Source organism: Mus caroli, unplaced genomic scaffold (genome assembly GCF_978045245.1).
Source record: "Mus caroli unplaced genomic scaffold, Mus_caroli_1 scaffold_17, whole genome shotgun sequence".
Lineage (NCBI taxonomy): Eukaryota > Metazoa > Chordata > Mammalia > Rodentia > Muridae > Mus > Mus caroli.
This window is the reverse complement of record NW_028227272.1, coordinates 94481959-94506834: the sequence shown is the minus strand read 5'-3', so window position 1 is coordinate 94506834 and position 24876 is coordinate 94481959. Positions and strand designations below refer to the sequence as shown.

Here is a 24876-nt window from a genome sequence, read left to right as displayed (position 1 = left end):
AAAGAAATGTTAAATGTCCCATTTAAGCAGAAAACACATGCTGACAGAAGCCAAGAACAGCCACTTTGGGTTCTCCTATGTGAAAAACCAGGTCCATCTTTCCTGTCCAAGTTCCCAGGACAACAGGGTACCACTTTTAAGGTAGCATCTCTGACATCATGAAGTAGTATGAACTTTGGGAAGAAGCTTATGAGCATAGATGCTGGGCTCAGTCTTGGGCTGCCTAAAGATGTAGAACCCAATAGAGAGGTCAACGTGGTGGGCCTCAAGGACTCTGTGGGAGGGGAAGGCCAGGTGAGGCCCTTCTAGGAGTCATGTGAAAGTTGGGTCCCCAGAGGAGCAGTTAAGACAGGGACATGTCACTCTTAGCTTCTATAGCACCTCACACCAGCCCAACCTGGTAAGCAACCCTGACATTCTCAAATTAACAGGGAGCTCCAATGTGGCCCTGTGCTAGGATTAAACACATTAGTGATTAACTAAGAATCACCCATAATGCATTTGTGTCACATTAAGGAAAGAAAAGTCCTTCCCCCTAGAGTCATTTAACAGAGAGCAAGTCCTGATTGAAATTCTTCACTTCATGATTCCCATGTCTTCTGTCTTCTGTCTGTCCGTTTTGGGAGTCTGATTCTGTCCTGCCTTTAGGCTGCCTTGTGACTCTGTCTTTATGTCTGTGTATCTGCCACTGATAAAGGACTTGGCTTTGTATTTATCGAACAGCACAAAAAACATCATATGTTGAAGGAATAAGATGCTGGTTTACAGAAATCTTTAACAGAGTTTTACAAGGGACCAAGTTACAGGCTCGAATCTGCTCCAAACAATCCCAACTGACCCAGACAACAAATAGTACTACAACATCATTGTTTATCAACCAATACCCATAAATGCTTATTCATTTTAGAAGGCCTCTGTATTTTCTGTTTTCAGCAAATGACACATATCTAGTTCCGGGTCAGGGCCATTGAAAAGGACACAACTTAAGATTATGTAGCTGTGCTGTCACTAGTCTGAAGGGTCAGACTTTTTTTCCCCTAGCCAGTGTGCACCTGAGCTGCAAAGAAAAACCCTAAAACACAACCAGATCAAACTGTGTGTCAAGGCAGGGCACAGTCTATGTGTGGTTCTCCTGGAAGTCCCACCTAGTTTCTCTGCTCCTCATCAGGTTGGCAGGCTGTCTGAGGTTACACTTGTCTGAAGAAGATGGAATTAGCCAGACCTTTGTTGTATGGCAGCTTATAGCTCTTGTAACCTCTTATAGCAAGACTCCATGTTGGCCTCTTCCCTATAGCCATGGTCACTAAAGCAGCACACCATGGCAGTAGCCAAGTGATAGCAATGTAATGCAAGTATTGACACTCCACAGAGAGGATCAGGAGACCCTCACCGGGGACTCTAACTATGTCTCCCTTCCCCAGCCTTGTGGCCTTGGAAGAGTCACTACTTAGTGGAAGGGTCTTCACGATGTAGCTTCTCTGAGACTGCAATTCATGATGTGGTTGGATTTTGAGGTGCTGCTGCTGTCTGGGGGTCACCCACATTCCTGGGACTCACTCACTTGTGTTCTGTAAGCAAGCCCGATGGACTCACTGGCTTTACAAGCTGGGCACCGATGTAATTGTACTTTTGTCTCCAGCGATTCTCTGAGATCAGTAGGACTCCTAGTTTGAAACTCAGATGGGCTGACTACATTTTGTTCATTGACATACAGTTTGTATATGTTAGACTTGAAATTTTCATCTTTGTGTTCTATGTCACAGTCACATGCTGGGGTCTTGGCCTGCGTGATCCGTCCCACAAAACCAAGCTTCATGACTCTGCCCACATCCTTTCCTGAAGGAGTCCATCTTCTTTGTGCTCCTACCCCCCACCTCAGGGATTAGAAGTATTTTCACGGTGTGAATTTAGAGTTGCTTTGAAGGAGAAATATCTCAGCCCACAGTCTGTCAGTCCTTTTCCTTTAATGTTGAACATTCTGAACATTTTACTTGTTGTGGTTTGGCGTTATTAAATTAAAAACAAAACAAAACAACACCCCCCCAGCCCCCAAAACCTCTTTGACTTTCCATTTCAGTCACATAAGAGCAACTGCATGGGGTTAGGATGATAGATCTAGTAATGAGACGAACTTTAAAATAAATGTGTGTGTGTGTGTGTGTGTGTGTTTCTGTGTATGTCTGTTTAGGTCTGTGTTGTATAGGTTGAAGAACAACCTAGGGTGTCAATCCTTAGGTGCCTTCTACCTTTTGAGTAGGATCTCTCACTGGCCTGAAACTTTTCTACGTAGCCCTGCCACCTAATCCTTAGGCGCCAGGAGCAGTCTTGTCTCCGCCTCTGTCTCAGTCTCGGGAAAGCTGACGATCCTGGCTTTGTGTGTGGGTTCTGTGTATTTGAACTCAGGTCCCCGAGCTTGCATCATAGATCCATCTTTCCAGTCCTACAAAATGGTGGTTTTGTTTGTCTGTCTGTTTTATTTTGCTTTTAATATGGACCATATTTCTGAGAGCGAGAACCTAGACACATTAAGGCATCCTTCTGCGGTGCCCTCAGTTTTCTTTCCAGCCTGACAGTCAAGCACACACGCACATAGAGAATTTGAAGATAAAACGTAATCTGGAAACCTGAAACAGTCTGGGCGAGACCTGTAAGCAGTGGAGTGGAAGGATAGGCCTTTGATAAACGGGCCTGAGAAAGTGACCCACATTTACAGTCTCCAAGTTCAGGCCTGTCCACAAAGCTTCTCAACAGCTCTGCCTAGTGACAGATATGTGAAATCACATCTGCAAAGACACCCACAAATAGGGATGGCAAAATGCAATTCACTTGGGACTGTGGTTTCCAAAACAAAACCAATGGGAAGTGTCTCCCTGGTGATCAGAGAGTGGCAACCTGGGTGTTTACCCACTCACTGCTGCCTCCTCCTAATGAAGGTCTTGCTAGTATTTTGAGACAGGGCCACATGAGTAGCCTAGTCGGCCAGGAACTCACAACTCCTCCTGTCCCAGTCACTGCCCCCACTCACAACTCTCACCATCCCCGGTCTGAGTATGGGAACATACCACTGTACCAGCTCAAATGGTGTCTGAATGTTTTGAGAATTTTTTCATTTCCTCCCGTCAGGGCTGTTAATAGGGGTGTACAGTCATGGAAGAGCCTACATTGCATGTCTCCTTGTCACATATAAGGTATTGATGTCTCTGTGTGGGGGCAGCTGTGCTTTCTGTCTCTCTGTGGCCACAGTTCAATTTTAGGTATCTTTCTCTGTTGCTCTCCACCTTACTTTTTGAGACAGAGTCTCTTACCAAACTTGGAGTTCTCTTTTCCAAGCTAAACAGGCCGATCAGGGAGCCCAGGGAATCCACTTATCTGTATTCCCACCTTCCCCCAGCCCTGGTGTGGTTTGGTTTTACATGGGCCCTAGAGATCTGAACTCAGTCCTCATGTTTTCATAGTGAGTACTTCGTCCACTGGGCCATCTCCCTTGTCACTGAAGAACCCATTTTTAAAAATGAAATTACAGTTCTCAGACGGGTGTTGTTTGGTTTACTGAGTATTTCAGCTGGACCACTAAGCCACATCCTTACCACACACATGGTAATGCATCAGGTTCTGAGGTGTAACTGCAGGATTGCTTCTGAGATAACTGAGCTGAGCTAAGTGCCACACCAGGGCAAACACTGGGGCTGTGCATCATTGAGTAGTGCCTGGTAGCTGGTTCTCAGGTTCTAGACCTTCATTGAATATGGGCCCTCCATCCACTCACTTAGCTTTGATATTTTCTAGAAACCTGTATGTTCGGTGACCTGCAGGAATTCCAGAGTTGAGACCCATGAGGCATGAAGTTAAAGAAACAGTTCTGAACCCAAGTAGGAAGTGTTATTTATTCATACTGAGTCAGACATCTCACTTCTTTTCAGTGGTATACATCTTAGCAGGGTGGACAAGTACAAAAAAAGATTATTCTAGAAAACTCCAGGTTGGAGGGCCTAGCAACCATGTGGCCATTTGTGAGGCGCTACTCTGTGGCACGAATGCCTCTCTGTTCTGCACAGTATTCTAATCACAATTTGATTTGAAATCAGTTCAGTGCCCTGGAAATGGAGGGAGATTCCCCAAGAAAACATTAACCAGTTAGAAGCATCTTCAGAAATACAATTGCCACTCAAGAACCCTGTAGGAAAATATGAAAAAAAAATACAAAATACACTGTATAAAACACTACTTTCTGCCTCTTTTAGAATTCAGTAGATGGCTTGGATCATTTATTTATTTGTGTATTTACTTACTCACCCTCAAGGTCTTATCATGTAATTCTGGGTGGTATGGAACTGTGTACAGAAGGCATTGTAGAGATCTACATCTGCCTTCCAAGTGCTGGGATTAAAGGCATGTACCACTATGCCTGGTGCATGGCTTAGAGCTCTCCCAGCAGAACCCAAACCTTACATGCCTGAGAAGCAGGAGACATGAGTAGCCCTTTCAGTGCCTAGAGGAGAGCATCTTAAACCTTAAGGGTACTCAAGTGTGCAGATGAACAGAGGCAGTAGGAAACAAGCTGTTTTACACTCCAAACTTCAGCTTTTACTTGCACGTGAGAACCCCACCTACGCTGTGGGTTTGGACTGAGTCATTGCTAAAGAGACCAGCCTTCAGCTCCTCACTGGTAAGAATGTATGATCCTACAGCAAAGGAGGAATTGATGAGGCATCATTTTATACTCCGGGGCCAAAGGACAAGAGTTCGCAAAGCTACGAAGACATTTCCCTTCCTCACGTCCTCCCACCTTCCTTTTCAGTATTAGGGCTTTGTGAATGCTGCTAGGCAAGAACTATACTAGTGAACTTCACTGCTAACCCCAAGAAATTGTACTTCTTGTGATTTTTACTACTGATTAATAAAGCCTTAACTAGCTATGTCGTTTTTTTTTTGTTTTTTTTTTTTTTTTTTTTTATCTCAGAAGGAGATTACCCAATGCTCTCTTAACACTTCTTTCTTCATTCAGCAGAACCCATCCTGACAACGTGGAGCCCCTGTGAGAGTTTTCTTCCCCTGGTAGGATGCCACAGCTTTACTTATCTCAGAAGGTTCTAGTAGTGTCCACACAGAACAAGGAGCAGCAGAAATCAGCAAGCCAGGTCCCACTCAGATCTGTGCATCTGTTACAAATACAAACTATCTAATTTCTACCCCACCAGAGAAGACACAGCAGTGTTAAATCAGGTAGGGCTGCACAGAAAGCTCAGGTGTCAATGGTCTCTTTTTACAGACACCAATGTGATCACAGCTGTGCTTAGCTTAAGAGAGGGCTGATTGTGCCTCTATCAGCTGTAATTATGAAGCATATGGGTAAAAATTCATATTGGCTGTGTGCTCTACTCTGATGAGTGAGGGACATGCCATGTGCTACAGCTTATCTCACACAAACATTTCTCCAGTTGTAAATGGGGGTGTGTGCGTCTGGCACTTTCCTGACACTGACTATTCCTTAATAAATGATTTAACATCATACACTTCTGGTTGTCACCGGGATGCAAATGTTACCCAAGGTTTGATCAAAAAACAAAACAAAACAAAACAAACAAGCAAACAAAACACCACAAGTCCTAATAGGGATTTGAACTTATAGTCTAGCCTTCATCTACTATCTTCTCCTTAAGAGTAAAAATAATAGGGCACAGTTAAATTTAGAAACATAGGGCATCTGGGTGTGACATCTGATACTAAATCCATAGGAAGCTTGTGTGGTGGGAGGGAGGAAAAATCACTGTCCTTTGAATTTGATATTATGAGTACTCACTTGCCCACTTCTAATGAACTCCTCATTCGTGGGCTTTGTAGATACATGGGTGCCACCAGGAGGCTCAGTTTGGTTTTCAAATTCTTTAGCAACATGACAATTGCTTCAGTTTACTCTCTGACCCAGTGCAGTCAACCAGTCTATAATTCAGATGCCTGATTCTGAATGAGACTGGGTACTTATGCACCCTAAGACCCATGAGACCCACTTCTACAGGAAGACCAGAGCCACTGAAGACAGGGCAGAGATTTGAGGCTGACAACAGCTTTCAGGGTGGGTAAGTGGTCCAACAAGGCTGGTTATTATGGGACTGTCCAGCTCTGGCTGTCAATAGTCCTTCCTGGGTACACAGTCCCCAAAAGAAACTTGGCCAACTCAGTGTGGCCCAAGTAACTTTCCCTTGCCCAGTGAACTCCCCAGCACATAGCCTTGAACCAGCAGTCTCAGACCCGGGTCCTGCTCCTGAACTCAAGGAATTCTGGTCTTACTGGAATATGCATCTTCTAAACAAAACAAATCGTCTTCTGCTGAATGTCTGCTCAGTGGCCAGTGACCAACGTGAGGGATTCTCTTTGGAGTTCCAAAAATGTAGGCCATGCTAAAACCACTGGAGTAAATTGGGTTGCCTACACTGTTCAGGGATATCTTGACTCTCCAGAACACTGAAACTACAGGCTGAGGTGGGGGACATACCTCTCTCCTGACTCCTTCAGGCCTTGTCCCCCTGGAAGAGTTTAGCATTTATTAACTCCCAGGGATCCTCAACTCTTTGCTGATGGAATTGCCCAATCTCTGTTTGGTTCAGACAACATGCAAGCTACCTGTCTCCCACATGTCCTCTATTGCCAACATTGACTTCAATGCCCAACATTCTTGAAATTGGGTGGAGGGGAGTTATAGCTCTGTAAAATAAAAATGACACCTCCAACACAGTAGGCTAACTGGAGGATGAAAGAAAGCTAATGCCCAGATGGAAGAAGCATTTTTCAAATCGCTAACTCTGCTTATTCTGGGGCCTTGCTTTACCCCCCCCCATATGAGTCTCTTACCCCCACCCCACGCCCCGCAAAACTGCTTTACTGTCTAATGGGTAAATGGCTACACACCCTGTAATTCTTAAAGCATACTGGAGATATACATAATCTTATATGTGTGTGTTTCCTGTTTTGTATTGCTTTTCCTCAGAAGATAGTGGAGGTTATTTTCTCCTGTGACTGTGCCAATAATCAATTCTAGTAAGTCCATGCAAAAGAAAACACACTGGGATGCTGTCCAGCTATTTGGTTTCCACTAATAAAGATAAATGCTGTGAAACTCAATTATCCTTGTCTGTGGGACAGACTTCTGAGCAGCATTCTACTCCCAGGGAGGAAGCTAGAACTCAAATCCCAGCCAGGTGTAGCTGCTCCATCAGGTGAGAAAGTGTTAAGGCCAATTTAGCAAATTCCCCTTCTTAATTAAATCACCAAGTAGTCCCTCCCCACTTCTTAAAAAAGAGGATGGAATATGGTTTGGAGACATCTCTTCCTCAAAGCTTCTTGGAGTCCTTATTGCTGCTTTCTGGTCATAGTTTTCTCCCCAAATGTGTCTCCAACCCAAACCTCTGGGTTTCAGGACCAGTCAGATAAATTCTTTCCAAAATGCTCAGGAGTGATATGTGCTGGGAGAAGTATATCCCATGGTCTTGTGTAGCACACCTACCTCTTTAACTCCAGGCACTTGTTTCTGGCAAGAAAAAAAAAACCCAAAAACACCAAAAGACAAACAAACAAACAAACAGAAAACAAAGGAAGAAATTCCATAGGCCATAGCAGGAGACTGGACACAGATCACCTATGACTCTCAATGTGGAAAGAAAGATTTTCCAGTCTGTTCCTCATTCTATTCAAGGTATAACTGAGGCCCTCAAAAGGCTGCTATTTTGATTCCTGTTCAAGGCAAACACTCCTGAAAGTCTGCCAAGTGAAGTCTCAATTTGCAGAACTTGAGAAGGTGGGCATCACCACAGTTTTGACTAAGTATATGCCAAGAAAATGTCCCAAATTCAACCGCCAATTTCATTCTGGTTGCTAAGCTATGCTTTTGTAATTTAAGTATTCCCACCAAAATGTCACATCAAGTGGCATCTGAGATACAAAGGTAGACACATTTGATATGAAATACAGAAAGTGCTGGTTATCTTCCACCTGCCTTGACATCCTGCACTTCAGAAGCCCGACCCAATACAAAGACTCAGATGAGTGTGACTATTGAGCAATCCTCCTATTTCAGGGACTCAGAGTCCTCACAGAACAGGGAAGGGAGGCAGAGTCTGGGAGAACTTGGTTCTTTTCAATGCAAACCTGCCCAGAAGACAGTAATCAATGGAAAAATCAACAGGTGCACAGGTCCCACTTCCAGAGATTATAACTCTGTAGTGAATTTTGAAATTATTCACACTCAACCAGAGCATGGTGGACATATCTGTGAGCATTTGAGAACACAAAGCTATCCCTGCTTCAGTTGGATCTTCTTCAACAGCTCAGCTTCTCTCACACGAGAATCTCACAGAAGGTTTCTCTGGTTGCTGGGGAGTCTTCCAGTTCACTGTGACATTCCTGGATGGCTCTTGAGTGTCCTTGGCATGGCCATGTATTTCTCAATACGGAGGTGACTGAGTGAGCAGAACAGATGGCTGAGACATCCGCACAAAGACTGTTGTCAACACCAAAGACCCTCCTGTCAGAGGGGCTGCTTAGCACTCTGGGTGGAATGCGCTTTGTCCAACCTATCCTGGTAAACAGGTAGCATCACAAAGTGAACACAGAACTTGGCACAGGAGTGGTGGGGCGGGGTTTCCACAAGGAGAATTTGAATGTCAATTAACATCCCATCATAAACAAGTGGCCCCATGGAGTAACATGCTTCCACCTTTCTTTGGCAAAGGTCTCAAATGGCAGTAAATAAAGGTACTACTGATCTCCCATTGCCAAGGCTTTATCATACCCCACCCCACCCCCAGCCCCCAGGGAAGAACCACAGAGGTTATCTGCCAGCCAGGTGCCTTCAAGTTGCTTTGGATTGGTACACTTGGGCCCAAGGCATCTTATGAAGGGAAATGCACAGCTTCAAAGGACTCAGAAAAGTGGAAATGACTCCAAGTCACGAGTTTTCCTTCCCTGACAGCTGGTCAGAAGCACAGGCATCTGGCCATGTCTCCATTTCCCAGATCAGTAATTACCAATTTAGTTCCAAAGAAGATTTAGAGAAAAGAAACAATTATGGCAGCAGAGATGAGAGAGTTTGTTTTCCTCATTAAAACATGATTAATTAACTTGAAATCTGAGTAAGTGAGTGTGACCATGGCCAGCTTGGTGACAGAATGTCAAGAGCAGCATGCAGCCCAACACCTGTTCTGCCTCATCACAGAGGCCAGGCCAATAGTGGGAATCAAGCTGCCTGAACCCTACCCTAACTCAGAACACTGGCCAAATCACACAGTAGCATCTTAACCTGCATGCCAAAGATACCACACTTCATTAGAATGCCATCTCACTCTTCCTAGATGGGCAAAGAACTTCCTGGCAAGGGCTAGTGTGATCTGTGTGTGAATTCTCATTGCTGGGGAGCCTGAGACCTACACAAGGTCCTGCAGTACAGTCAGGTGCAGAAGAAGGCTGAGTGATTCTCTCATCTGGCTCAAGTCTACTTCTCCTTCTAGGACATTGAAAGCCTTCTCACTTGTTCTAGACTAGGCAGTAGTCTAGCACAAAATACCCTTTAATATGGTCAATACCAAAAGTTTCCTCTAGGCAAGAGAGCAAGCAACTGAATGCATTAATTTTTTCCTGAGGTTGAAGAGAATATAGTAACTAACCATGGCTTGCCTATTTTTTTCTTTGGGTTGTTTTTGGTTTTGGTGGTACACTGGGCAGTTTGGCATAACCAGTCCCATAAAGTCTGAAGCCCAATGCACTGTTTTGGTTCACAATGAGGTGTTTTTATTATCATTTCTCTCTGAAGTAGAAAAGATCTGAAAACTTGGAAATCAAGAGTAATCAAGATACAGTGAGTCTGGAAGGCATTCAGTTGCACAGTCGAGGTTCCCGACTAATGGGCAGAGAAGCCAACTGGAGGTGTCCCTCTTGGAAGAGCTGAGTTCAAGGCTGCTGGAGTTCAGGCGAGGCTCTTCATTTCCAGCGATGTCTGACTAGTGAGGACTCATCGTTAACTACCTCAGGGTCTCGGGGGGCATGACGGCAGTGCAGCGGGAGCAGTAGGAGGAGGATCAGAACCAGGAGAATGGCTCCACACACACTCATTAGGGCATAGGACACAATCCACAAGATGGGCTCATTCAGAGCCTGTGCTGGAACACAGTTGCTGGCTATGTCTTCTGTGGAAAAGGGCCCAGAAATTTCAGACACTGTGGTACCTTCAATCTCTGAGGAAAAAGAAGGGAAAAGGTTACAGCTGTGAGTCAAGAAGCCCTTACTGGCAGTGGGCACAGAGCTCATGGCTGGTTACACTGAGGCCCCAATTGCTCAGATACTGAGTGTGCACTTAGCGACATCTCAGGAGCAGCATGCTCTCAGGAGCGAAGATGAAGGAGGAATAGAAAGAGGGGGCAATTTGCTATTCAGAAAGCTCAGTGGAAGCTCCCTGGGATGGATGAGGAAGGGGTCTTTTGGCAAAGCTAATTTGACTCCATGTAACACTTAGTGAGACCAACCTAGTCTTTTAAATATTTTGTTTGGTTGCAGGGTCTCACTCTATAGCTTGGGCTAGCCTGGAACTTGCTATGTAGCCCAGGCTACCTTTGAACTTACGGCAGTCCTCCTGCTTCAGCCCCTTGAGTGCTGGGATTACACTTGAGCTACCACATGTAGCTCAACTCACTCTTAGTGGTTCCAAGATTATCCTAGCCACACTGGCTTGGGAGAGTCCACTTCCCTTGTCCTATGTCAAATCTTAAAGACCATGAAGCAAAAGTGATAAATTAACAAACATATGATTCGTGGTATAAATGGTGACACAGAAACATAGGGTACTGTATTGGCCTCTGCTAAAGACCTCAGTGTTGGAATAAGGTCCGTGAATGAAGTTGGGTGAGATTCCTGAGAGCTTGTGAGAAAACTCCAAGGAAACAAGAGTCTTATAGTCTCTGTTCCTCCACAACATGGGTTGTCCTTGGAATGAGACTTTGAGCCCCTCCCAGGTGTAAACCAGAGTGAGTTTTACTTCAGATCGTCTTACCCACTATCATTCAGAATGATGTATGACTGACTGTGTACAGCCTACACTCATGTGACCTTGCCCTTGTGATTATATACACCTGGGCTTGCCTCTCCTTCCAGGGCTGTAGCAGCCAAAGGCTTTACTTGGGTGCTGAGGAAAGTGGACTAGAAAAGTCTCCCGACCACTCTCTTAGTCCCAGAATACTACACCACAAAACATTTCCTGTTTTTTTTTTTTTTTCCTTTTTTGATTCAAGTCTCAGGATCTTGCCAAATATGATCTTTCTCACATGGGGAATAAAACAAAGTCAGAATGACAGTAGGACAATAGTCTTTAAAGAATGCCTTTAAAGGAGGAAGAAATGGCTTGTTTCCTTTGTAAAGGCCATACCATTTCTGGCCTGTGTAGATTCTATGATAACGACTTTTTTTTTTAAAGCACCTGAGCATGAAAAAAACAAAACAAAACAAAAAATCAAACCAAACCAACCAACCAAACCAGCCAGTGAACATGGCCTGCCAACACCCAAGCATGGTGAGACACAGCCTCAGTTGATTCACCCTTAGAAGCCCCCAGTGGAAGGGAAGGAAAGGGATGTCAGCACACAACACCCAGGAGGCAAAGCCAACCGGCCATTTCCTTGTGAAAGTCAATGTCTCCTGACACACAGCCACATCACTATCCATCCTGGGCTCTCTTGGTTGGGTTACAGTGCTGGAATGATGACTCTGGCCCCTCTAGTACACATGAGCTGAAGCATCTCCTGTCTGCCACTTTATGGAAAGGTGCCAAGCTCTGCCACACAAATTCCAAAGACAAATGACTCCACTCCAAATCAGAAGGTAATGCATATTTACAATAGAAACCTTGCAAATAGAGGGAAGGGAATGGTCACAGAGACAGCAGTCAGAACAATACTAATATTCTTTCATGTAACATTTTTCTATAATAAAATCATTATCATTAAATCTTAAGTCCAGCTATTTTGATGACTACACAAAAAGTCATATTATGGACACATCAAATTACATTACTTCTGAGTGGGAGAACTACCAAGCACTTGAGATAACAGGTAGTATGCTTGCTGTATTACAGGAGGCCCTGAGTTCAACCCTCAGGATTACAGAGAGAAAGAGTGGAAAAACTGGCTATTTGTATTTTCATTTCTCTGTTCTAAAGGATTTGAACAAATCTTCCAGGTAGTAAAATCTTTCATACGTTGTGAATGCCTTTGTGGAGCAGGTCCTTTGTCTTTCTTCGAATTTACTTTGTAAATGAGATGTGTCAGCCAGTACATGGATGAAAGTAAGCCTGCGCAGTGCACAGATGGCAATGCAGGAAGGCAGGAAGCAATCCAAAATCACTTGAAACCACTTTTGGTTCCAGCCAAGATGGAGTCACAGGGGCCAGCCTGACCTCCCACTTTTAAACAAATGCAACACTGCATGAAATGATGCTAAAGGAAAAACAAAGGAAGAGTGTCCTGGCACAGTTCTCTGCCTCTAGGCTATATGCTAGAGAGAGATGTATACACCAGGTTGCTTCCATCACAAGCCCTGGCAGAACTCCAGGGGAAGAATGGCTATAGCATTTGTAGTATAGGCTCATGCTGAGGAGACAGCTCCACCAGAGGGTCAAGGACTCCTGGAGCCTTCAGCAGGGAGCTCAGCCAGCTGTTCATATCCAGGGGTCCTGTATCCATGTCTAACCAACCACAGACCATTCCAGAAGAATAATGATGTCTCTACTGAAAACATGCAGAGTTTTCTCTTGTCAATATTTCCCGAACAGCACAGTGTGACACTGAAAAGTATGATGCCATCTAGAGATGATCGAGTGCGGGTGGTACATGAACCTGACACTGAGTAAAGTGTGATGTCATTTAGAGATGATGCTCAGATTCTGTGAAGACCCTGGGCCATCTCACAGAGGGACCTGATACTGTTAGTCTTGACATCACCTCAAGATGGTGTAAGGATTGGACAGTGCTTGGAGTTAGTGCAGACAGTGGGCTATCTTATAGAAGAGGCCTGTGTATCCCCGAGCATCCTTGGATCTTGGTGTCTCAAGATTCTGGATCTCATTCCTTGGGTTTTGAAGGATGCTAGCTTGTAACAGAGAAACTCTATTCCAGAGGCTGGGAGATGTCTTGTGTTGGATTTTAGACTCTCAGAGGAATCTTGGAAGTGTGGTGGTTTGAATAAGCTTGGCACAGGGAGTGACACTATTTGGAGGTGTGGACTTGTTGGAGTAGGTATGATCTTTTTGGATGAAGAGTGTCACTGTGGGTGTGAGCTTTAAGACCTTCATCCTAGCTGCCTGGAAACCAGATTTCTCCTAGCAGCCTTCAGATGGAGATGTAGAACTCTCAGCTCCTCCTGTACCATGCCTGTCTGGATTATGTCATGCTCCCTCCTTGATGATAATGGACTAAATCTCTGGACCTGTGAGCCAGCTCCAATTAAATGTTGTCTTTATAAAAGTTGCCTTGGCGCCGGGGCCAAGCAAACACATAAGTGGAGGCTCACAGTCAGCTATTGGATGGATCACAGGGCCCCCAATGGAGGAGCTAGAGAAAGTATCAAAGGAGCTAAAGAGATCTGCAACCCTGTAGGTGCAACATTATGAACTAACCAGTACCCCGGAGCTCTTGACTCTAGCAGCATATGTATCAAAAGATGGCCTAGTCGGCCATCACTGCAAAGAGAGGCCCATTGGACTTGCAAACTTTATATGCCCCAGTACAGGGGAATGCCAGGGCCAAAAAGGGGGAGTGGGTGGGTAGGGGAGTGGGGGGGAAGGCATGGGGGACTTTTGGGATAGCATTGGAAATGTAAATGAGGAAAATACCTAATTAAAAAAAAAGCATAAAATAAAAAATAATAATAAAAAAAAGAGTTGCCTTGGTCATGGTGTCACTTCACAGCAATGAAACCCTAACTAAGATAGAGAATGGCGAGCACTCAGTCTATAGGACAAAGTACAGCAAGGAGATGGAACACACAATTTACAGTTCACATAGAGAAGAAGGGAAAGGTAGTGCGCAGGGAAAGATTTTAATCAGAAATGCCACAGATGAGTTCAGTTGCACATAGGATATTATGGCAGTGATTATCACCATTTTCTAATGAGGAAGTGAGAGGAATATTTAACATGATAGAGATACAGAAGATGTTAGAAGATCTAAACCAAACTTCCTGGTTTGAAAACATGAAAAACGCATCACATCAGTGTTAATAATGGTACATGCACTATAGACTTCCATCATCAGGGTCAAAGAGATGACTCAGCAGTTAAGACCACTGACTGTTCTTGAAGATAACCTTGGTTCGATTTCCAGTGTCCACAAAGCCTCTCAAAACCATCTGTAACTCTAGTTCCTGGGGGAACCAACATCCTCTTTTTGCACACCTCTGCTCACACATACATACAGCTAAGACACCCCTATATAAAAAATAAAAATAAATCTTTAAAAAAGACTAATCAAATTAAAGATATCATAATAGAACTATGTGAACTGACACACAGAGAACACTGAGAGCCAAATAGAGAACCTCAGTGTCTATGGATTATCTCACACTGCTTTTTCATGTTACAGGGCCAAAGGAAGGAGGACAGGAGACCAAGAAGACAAAACGGTAACTAAAGATTATCAGAACTTAATGTGAACTATATATAAATTCATAGATTGCAGAGATGTGTGCATGTACACACACACACAGACACACACACAGAGACACACACACACAAGCACATAGACACTCCCATCCCTAATGAAGGACCAAGAAGAGCATGGTCAGGTACAGTGGGAGAATTAGAGTAGGGTTTGACTCATGCATAACACATGGGCATGTGAGAATATCGTACTGGCTCACTAATATGAACATTACATTAATACATGCTCATAAAAATTCTAGAAAGGACTACACACAGTGTGCTTAAGAATCAGCCATGCCAGGTCGGGGAACCAACCCCAGAAATCTTCATACAGTTGAATGCCTGCATTTGTCTGTTTCTCATATATTTGTTATGTCAAAAAAAAAAAAAAAAGCCCCAAACACTCCCATAACAACAACAAAACCCAAAAAACCAAACTCAATAAAATCAAATTTTCTTCACCGCACATACTGTTACTTTGAAGTCAGAAGATGACCTTATGTGCTAGGTCTCAGAAACCTGGGACATGGCTGAGGTGAATATTAACATATTAAAGCAGATGCTGGCCAGCTCTCCCAGCACTCCTCACTGTACCCCTATCCCAAACCTCTCTCTCCTGGTGGTTTCTCCTCTCCTAGCCTGATCCATATATAATGCAGCCATTTTGGCTACCCTGTTTTCTTGTCATCTTTGCCTGGGACACCTCTCTTGGTCAGTGGTGTCTCTATTGCTTCCCTTCCCCATTTAGTCTGCCAGCCACGTTAAGCCTGAATTCTTATCTTTGCCTGTTTTCTCCCTTATATCTAAAATCTTCTCCAACTTTAGGACTCATCAAGTCCTCCTCCTCTCATTTAACTTTTTCATTCACCATGCTCCTTTAAGACTTTCGGGAAAAGCACCAACCTCGGGTTGTCATACATAACGCATTAGATAGAAACAACCACACACTCATGACAGCTATGTGCTCTGCAGCATTGGAGGAAAGTGGATTTCAAACCGAGGCTGAGAACTGGGGATGTGACTCATTTGGTATTGAGCCTGCCTAGCATGCAGGAAGCCAAGGTTCCACACCCAGCACTGCCCAAGCTGCTGTGGTAACCCCAGATCTAGGGAAAGCAGGAAGATAAGAAGTTGTAGGTCAACCTAGACCACATGGGGAGGTTGAAGTTAGCCTGAGACTCTTCTCAAAAACAGCAATAAGAGCTACATGTAGATGTTATTTTCTGGGACAGCCCTTCACCTAGGCATTTGTGCGTTTGTTAAGATACATTAACTGTGCTATAAAGCTGACTTAACCTTGCTATGTTGGATTTGTATATGAGAGGTCATTGTTCACTGTGGGGAGGGGAGTGAACCTGGAAGTGAACTCTGGCTTCAGATCCTTGCTCATTGTCAGGCAGGGGCTACCTCACTGAGCTTAACTGCCCTGTCTGATCTGTGTTCTCAGCTATCTGCTTTGACTCTCACTTTCCTATCTGTAAAATGGGGATGTAACTGTGCCTATAAATGACAGTGTTGGAAGAATATGTGAGTTAGCAGATGTTAAATATGTACATGGTCCCTAGGGAACATGTCAGTGCTCTGTGATGGTCAGCTATTACTATGTTGTTACTTTAATTCTTTTATCAATGTCTGAGGTTAAAATTTAAATTGTGTATTTTCTCTGTTGTCTCCAGAAGGCCATGACCTGCTTGATAATGAATGCCTTGAGAGATATACTATCATTTTACTAAAGATGCTTGTCAGATCCCCTCCCCGCATGAGACATAAAATGAAACCAAACTGAAGATCTGCGATCAAGACCTTCCCTGCAAATGCCTGCTTCAGGAACATTACTCTGCATTAGAAGGGTTCTGGACACATGGTCAGCTCCCTCTTCTCTCTTCTCACTCCTTCCTCCATCCCTCTTGCAGGAATCCTCCTATAGAACCCTTAGACCCCTAATCTGGCATTACACACAGAATGGGTGCACACCACTATATCTGGTTTTGACATGGGTGCTAAGGATTGAACTCAGGTCCTGTGCTTGTATGGCAAGCACTTTACTGGATGAGTCTTCTCCCGAGCCTGTATTCTCTGCAGTAGGCACACACTATCCATAGGGGGCAGGAGTTTCATTTGTACAACGAGGAGCCAGAGGTTCTCAGCTTTGGTGTCTTTGACAATATTCTAAGTAGATAAGCACGGGTGTATCTCCGAGGCTCATCTTCACACCACCATCCCTATTTTTAAACATGAGCTGTACCAGATGATCCACTTTCAACCTGCAGCAAGAAAAATTCCATGGAATGACTGCCATAATCCACAATGTGTTTCAAGTTGTATGAGCTGAAATCTATATAGCTCTTGGGTGCTAAATGTCTCCGTCTATAAAAAGAGGCTGATGGTATTTCAGAAACCCTGGAGGCATTAAGATACCAGAGCTGTCAATTTAACTCTACCATTATTATCTGCTTAGCTGAAGATACTTGTACAAGGCAACATGGAGTCAGCTGAAGGGGTCCCAGTGCCCATTGTAAATGTTTAGGAGTAAGCCAGACTTGGGAGGGTCAGTTGTACATTGATCACAGTATCCAACTAATTGGCACTGTTCCATCTTTGCACAGATCCACCTAGGAATTCTCAGCAGGATTGGGGGTTTGAATTGACATGGAAAGCAGAAAAAAGCTGACTGGGGAAAGGCTCAGATGATGAAGTATTGGATAAGCAAGCATGAGGACCTGGATTAGATTCCTAGAACCAACCAACCAACCAACCAACCAACCAACCAACCAACCAACCAACCAATCAAAAAAAGCCCAGTATGGCAGCATGTTGTTGCAATTCTAGTGTTAGGGAGACAGAGATAGGTGGATCCCTGGGGCTTGCCCAACAGCCAGTGTAGCCTACTTGGCAAGTTCCAGACCAATGAAAGATGCTGTCTCAAAGAACAAGATGGAGAGTGACAAAAAGAAACCTGGAGTTAACCTCTGACCTCCATAAGCACAAGAACTCATATGTACATGTACTAGTATACACACATACACACTTACATACAACCTACAGTCTACATACACACACAAAGAAAAGGAGACTGTAGGCACTTTGCCCCAAGTGACCCCAAGCCCTGGCCACACTGTTGTACTCCACAGAAAACAAGCCAGGAAGTCTACAAACTTGGTCTTGGAAAAGCTATTGAAGCCTTGGGGATTCTGATGAAGGGCGCCTGCTCTCTATCTACTTGTTTGCAATTCCCTTTTCTATACTTACACAGTCCAGGACAGAAGCCAAGGGAATGATACCACCCGCAATGATCTGGCCTTCCCACCTGAATTAATATCATCAAGACAATCTCCTACAGACATGCCACAGGACAACCTGACCTAGAGACTCTCTTGTGGATGCTCTCTTGCCTGGTGCCTGCAGGCTGTACCAAACTGACAAGGAAAGTGAATCATCGCCAATTTGATGGTAGACAGAATTCAAGATGCTTTCCACTTGCGATCCATTTCCTGATATTTAATCCACTTAATCCCTTCCTTTACACCGTAGAACCAACAGAGCAGGGCATAAACAATAGCACTACCACTGACACTGGCGTAAAGAAAGACATTGGCTTATGTCTTAAGGGTTTCATGTCATCCCCTCATGGTACCCCCTCTTGGATCACTCATTCAGCGAGGGGCAGGATGGGGAGGGAAATAGGTGCTGCTTTGGGATACTCAGGCAAGTTGTGGCAATGCCTTCATGGCAAGGAATGAGGGACTCCTGCCAACAACAACATGAGTGAGCTTAGGAGCAGCATCAGCTGATGCCAGATGGCTGCAGGTGACAACCAGATCCTTAGAAACTGCACTAGGAACCACAGTAAAGAGTAGCCAGGTTAAGGGGAAAGCTGTTAGGCAGCAACAGACATCTAATACAACACTTAGACCTCTCTTACAAAATAATACACGTGCAGTATCATAAGAAGAATCCATGTCAACTGAAAGAGGGGCACTAGGTACATCTACCACAAGCTTTTGAGGAAAATATGATTAAAAGTCTATTAGATCAGACTTTTTGTAAGCCTTATGCCCAGCCAGCCCACTGTGTTGACGAGTCTGTGAACTCAAGCAGCCTTAGATGGAAAATACTTGAAAAGGTGTTCTGGGTGCAGTTGGGGGTCCTCATTGTTCTGTGATCAAGCAGAACAGGAATCATTTACATTGTGTTTGGACTGTATCATGTTACCAGAGGTATATAAATGGGTTAAAGTATGTGTGTGGTGAGCCTGAGTTACCTGTGCACACAGCACCATTTTGCACACAGGAATCAAGCACCCATGGATACTGATACTTGAGTGCTGTCCTAGGACCCACCCTCCAAGGGTAGTGGGAAGTGAATGAAAGCTTTCTAGAATTTACAACATATAATTAAGAATAAAAATGATAAAGGCAGGGTATCTAGTCCATTTCTCACAGGGCTAGGGAGCTTGGCTGCTGTAACTGCAGCCCCAGAGAAGAAATCACTCTGATAAGCTAAATAATTTGTGCTGAAGAAGAGACATATACCAAGGTATCTTCTCGCAGCTGTGAAATCAAGTGTGTAAGTGCCAAGGCCTTAAAAATGTTTTTTAAACACCATTTAAGAAAGTAAAACACTTGTATCACAACATCAAAGAATTCAGAATGAAATCAATAGAGCTGCACTGCCTCTCTGTGAAACAATGTCAAGACACATCCAGCAGTGGGCTATTCAGATAGCAAACTGTTACCACACCCCAGCAGGTGTTTATGTGCATACAATGTCAGCTGCTGCAAAGGTAGCCCTGGCTTCATAACATTTCAGATGGAAACTGGGGTTGTGGGGAAAGTGGCTTGGTTCTTAAGATTCCCTTAAAAGAAGTGCAATATTCAGAGTTGAGAATACTGTGACAGCTCAGGCCACACTGTCACATGAGACAGGGAAAGACCTCAGTGGCAACATAACAGGATAAATTACACATTAAAAACACGAGGGGTTGGGAGCAGCTCAAGCTACTAAAGTACACATCATACATGCATGGCGACCTGAGTTTGATCTCTCAGAGCCCGTGTGAAGACGATGGGCTTGGTGACAAGAACTTGTAATCCTAGCACTGAGAGGCAGAGACAGGTGGATGCAGGGATTTGCAGGTCAGGCAGCCCAGCTAAAGTGGTGATTGCCTGGTCAACAACAAGAGGCCCTGTTACAAAAAGCAAGGTAGATGGCATCCTGAGGAGTGACAGCTAGGTTGTTCTCTGTCCTCCACATGCATGTTCACACATGCACACATGTACTGTCACACCCACACATGCACCTGTATACACAGGAACACCACATAACAAACACACACACACACACACACACACACACACACACACACACACACACACGGTACATATCAATCATGTATGTCTGAGCTGGGTGACTGTGTAAGTTATCTTTACAGACTAGACATAGTTTTTCCTCTTAACATGGTCCTTACATTCTCCAGATGGCTACCACACCTTCAGAGATGCTGGTTCTCTGATGTGATTGCATTGTGCTGGTTAGTTTTAATTGTCAACTGACTCAACCTAGAGCAACTTCAGAAGAGATTCTCAATGAGGGGTTGCCTAGATCAGACTGGCCTGTGGGCATGTCTGTGGGAGACTGTCTTGATTACATCAATTGAGATGGGAAACCCTGCCCATGGTAGGTTACAACATTCCTTAGAAAGGAGACTCTGAACTTGAGAGTGGAGAAAGTGTGCTGTGCATTAGCATGTGTGCATTAATTCATTGCTCTCCACTCAGGACAGTGGATGGGATGTGACTAGCTGCTTCAAGCTCCTGCTGCCCTGATTTCCTCCTCCATGATGTAGAGAGCCAAATAAACCCTTTTTCCTTGAGTTGCTTCTGTCAGGCTATTTTATTACAGCAGCAGGAAAGAAAGCTAAGATAATCTTAACCTTCTGATCCTCCTACCTTCATCTCGAGAACTGAGATTTATACACATGTCATTACATCCAATTTTATGCCGTCATTGTGGTAGGGCTTGAACCTGGGCTTCCTGCATCCTAGGAAGGCTCTTTACCCACATATCACATTCAACCCCTAAACTTTTGATTTTCTGAGACAGGTTTCACTCAAGGAAAGACTTCTGCCTCAGCCTCTTGGGTACTGGGATTATAAGCATGACCCACTACACTCAGTTTCCAGACAGTTTTCTTAGTTTCTTGAAAGGCTATTGTGAAACCCTGCAGTTATCTTGACCACCTTCTCTGATACAGGCTCTCCTCCCTCTCTGACTAGCAGCATAATCACATGCTTAGATCTTCAGTTGCCTCCTCCTGGGCAACTTGGACTGCTCCTCACAAGTACCTAGTCTTTGGTGGCACCAGGTATTATGTGAGCCCCACCTGGGGCACCTGGAGAATGCTGGCAGGCGAGGGGCTTTCTTGTGGAGTTCCACCCAGGCCTCAGCTAGACTCTGCTGTGGCTGCTTACACTACTCCCACCCAACATGTTCTGTAAGAGAATTATTCCTTTGCCTTATTATTTTAGGACTCTAAAACCATCACCCACAAATCTCTACTTCTTATTTCCTAATGAGGACCCAGATTCTCATAGATTCTTCCCTTTATTAACTTTGCATCAACTACCAAAACATTGTAATTCATGACCTGGGAACACAGTTTAGTGATGGACATGTGCTTAGTCTGCTTGAGCCTCTGGGTTCCATTCCCAGAACCTTCAGAATAAAATCAAACTGTAATTCAGCAGCAAGACTCATGGGCACTTTTATTTCTTGTGTGGGAAGAGGTGATTTTTCAGTGCAACTATAATAACTAGCACTTTTCTACAACCTGTTGTGTGCCTGAGCTAGAAGACAAGTTTTATGTGTACTGAGTCTGTTGGTACATGTCTGCAGTCTCAGCTCAATGGGAAGCTGAGGTAGAAGGATCCCAAGTTCAAAGCCTGTCTGAACAACTTATGATGCAGGTTTGAAATTAAGAAAGTTAAGTAGTAAAATGCTGAAGGCATAGTTTAGTGGTAGATACTACCCTAATATGTGTACACCCCTGGGTTCAACTTCCAGTATTTTACACACACACACACACACACACACACACACACACACACACACACACACACGACTTTATTTCATCTTTCAATGACCCTCTGAGCCATTTCAGCAGTTATTGTTCATCTGGTTATTGTAAACAAGCACATGCCAAAGGGTTCAATAGTACCCAGCAAGCCACTATGTTAGTTCCAGGTGGGCACATTTACCAAAGCCCTCTTTTTAGAGTGTTCCTATGCCATGCAAGCCACACTTACCTGCACAGGGACTCACTGCAAAGCCCACCCTCCTCTGAGCTCTGTCAAAGACCACGTAGAAGCCTTCCATCACGGTCGCACCAATCACCAGCGCATTTGTGGAAGAGGAGATACCAAAACGGTAGCATTCATAATTGAAACCAGCTCCCATCATGGGCTGAATGTAGAGCTGTTTGTAGAAGATGCAAGGGCAAAGACACAGGACAAAGCATGGATTACACAAGAGCATAAAACTGGAGGTCCCACTCTTCCCAGAGGCCCCCTTGCAAAGATCAAGGGAGACAATGACATCATCCAAGGTATCTGGGGCAGGAGATTAAAACTGTCTCAATAAACTTTATTTTTCAAAGATTTTAAAATTTATAATTAAGTGTATATGTGCATGTTTCTGAATGTGGGTTTGTGCACAGAAGTACAGTGCTTCATTTCAGGGCATTGACTCTTCACTAACCATTTTGTAATTATTAGTCTATCAGTCAGGAAGCACTGCTTCAAGGTGAGGAGTTACCCACCTCTTCCCTACAGTCTGGGGACCTTAGCCTGGAGTAGGGGCTTGGCAAATGGGCATTACATGAATGTGTGAGGTGAAGCTTGGCTGATGTTAAATGGGGCACACAACTTCTAGAGAGGATCCACTTAAATTAGAAAAGGTGGAGGATATGGTTAGTTTCCACAGCCATGACAGGATCTGAGGTTTTGGAGGTTTCCCAAGTACATGTACAATATACCTCTTACCACCTCTGAATGAACAAACTACACAAAAGCAAAAGATTATGTATCAAATATAATGTAAATGATAGACATGAATAAGTGGCCGGATGTGACTCGAAGTGTGTTTGCATCTCTTATCTGGTCCTTTTGTGTGCCTTTTCCAGGAAGAACTCCAGATAATGGACTTGGGAGACAAAAGCAGGCAAACTTCAGTTTAAGGCTAGTCAGGCCTGCACAGTGAGTTCTAGGCCAGGGCAACCAGAGCTGTATGGTGAGACCCCATCTAAAATAAACAATTAAATCATTCCAGATCTTATAGTTTGTAATCTATGAGAACACTTAATCTTAATAAATCTCATAAAAAAGGCTCTTGTCTACCTTAAACAAAAGTAGCATAAACAGACAGCTGGCAGTATTTAGACTGAGAGAAAACACATTTTCAGGGGTGTATGAAGAAGCCCAGAATTTTCTGTTTGGCTAGAGGCTGATTTAAATAATAACATCATCATCATCAACAACAACAATAATAATAATAGTGTGAGTGTGTATGCATGCGTGTGTTCTGGGGATGACCTCCTCAAGGCAAGGCCCTTTGAGCTTTTCTTCCACTTGGCAAGGACCAATGGGAGTGATATCCGGAACAACTGTGTGAGTCCTCGGGAGATGGACTCCTGCTTACTTAAAAGGTTAAGTAAAGATATGTTTGATCAAGACCTTTAAAAAGAATACTTATTGAATGGTCTCAAAAACTGATAGGACTATATGAGGAAAAAGGAAGAGGTTTGGAAATGTCAACTACTTCTTCTGAGGACCTAAACTTGCCTATACTCTGTAGTGAGGGAAACCTCAAAGCCGACTAAGAGAAGATAGGGCCTAAAGAGATAGGGCCTAAGGGTCAATAGTAAAGCGTTCATTCTCAGGGCAAGTTAGCTCATTCTTACGATAAGCTAGTAAGTAAAATTTGTTATGTTCTTAGAAGAAATATAAGTTGGATAGCTTCATCTTTGCCTTAGGTAAGGGCTTACCTAAAAGAAAGAAATGGTATGGGTTGATGAAAAAAAAGATTAATCGTTAATTTATGCTCTTTATGGAAAAGATGTATAGAGCAGAACCAAACTATAAAACTAACAGAAAATGGCATGAAGACAACTTAAAAACATAGCGTGAGCTTATTGAATCAGATGGTTTTTTACCTTAAACTTCATGCCTGTTGGTGGTCTGTGGACAATTCAAACTGAATATGTCTGGCTAGATATAATCATTTGGCTTACAATACAATACTTAAATCATTTGGCTCACAATATTCAGATTTACTTAGCTATGGCATAATCATTTGGATTGTAATACTATACTGCTTAGATATGAGTGAAGGTTAATCACTGACCACAAGGAAACAAGGGAACTTAAAATGAATTTTAATAAGTACTTGCTGAGATTCTTGGATAATTAAAGGAAGTTATGAAACTGCATATGTTTGAAGGCATACTCTAAATTTCTATACAAATAATGACAGCTCAAGTTATTTGAGGCCACTTGCTTGAACCTCGACAGGAGGTCAGAATCTTGCTTTCTGCTGACTCTACACCACCTCCCAGGTTACTGAACTCACTGGACACAGACACCGGCATTCTCAGAACTCCACTATCACCTATGGCATTTGATGATAGAAAGACACATGGAATTGTTATGCTGACATATGAAGTGAGACCATAACATCCCAGGCTTAAGTTAAGACATGCTCAATCCCTCCCTACTATATAAGGCAGACTGACAGAGAACAGCAGACATGCCGGATCAAGGAGTAACAAGGTGGTAGCCATAAGTGTTTAATCATGCATGAGATTTGATTTTTGTGAGTTACACGTGAAGAACAAAAACCAGGTTTGTACCTGTGGGAGAATGGTGATCCGGAAGGAGCGACTGGCATTCTCATCTCTCAGGTAGATAGAAATCTTAGGGAAATATGCCCATGGCGTTTCAGAATTTGTCCAGCATGCCAGCTGGGCCCCTGTCCAGAAGCCATCAGAAAACTCTGGAATCTAGACAAAACAGATCCTGTGAGAAGCAGGCACCAGCCTGGCACATAACAGGAAACAGCTCTCCATTTTCCTGGTCCCAGCACTAGACGCCCACAGGGATAAACAACATCTCATTTGGACAGAGTGACAGGGACATCAGTCTTTTGGA

The 24876-nt window shown here is 43.8% G+C and overlaps 1 protein-coding gene across 1 annotated transcript in view; it reads right to left on the bottom strand.

Moving 5' to 3' along the window:
* Nucleotides 1–9757: 9757 nt before the first annotated feature.
* The window catches only part of Bace2 (beta-secretase 2), an 80540-nt gene continuing 65421 nt past the window's right edge, over nucleotides 9758–24876 (bottom strand). Inside the window, exons 7-9 of the mRNA XM_021184823.3 lie at nucleotides 24579–24728; nucleotides 21979–22147; nucleotides 9758–10223 (exon numbers count right to left, since the gene is read on the bottom strand). Of these exons, the coding sequence (XP_021040482.1) occupies nucleotides 9970–10223; nucleotides 21979–22147; nucleotides 24579–24728 (573 nt within the window). The 3' untranslated portion in view covers nucleotides 9758–9969. The remainder of the gene's footprint in view (nucleotides 10224–21978; nucleotides 22148–24578; nucleotides 24729–24876) is intronic.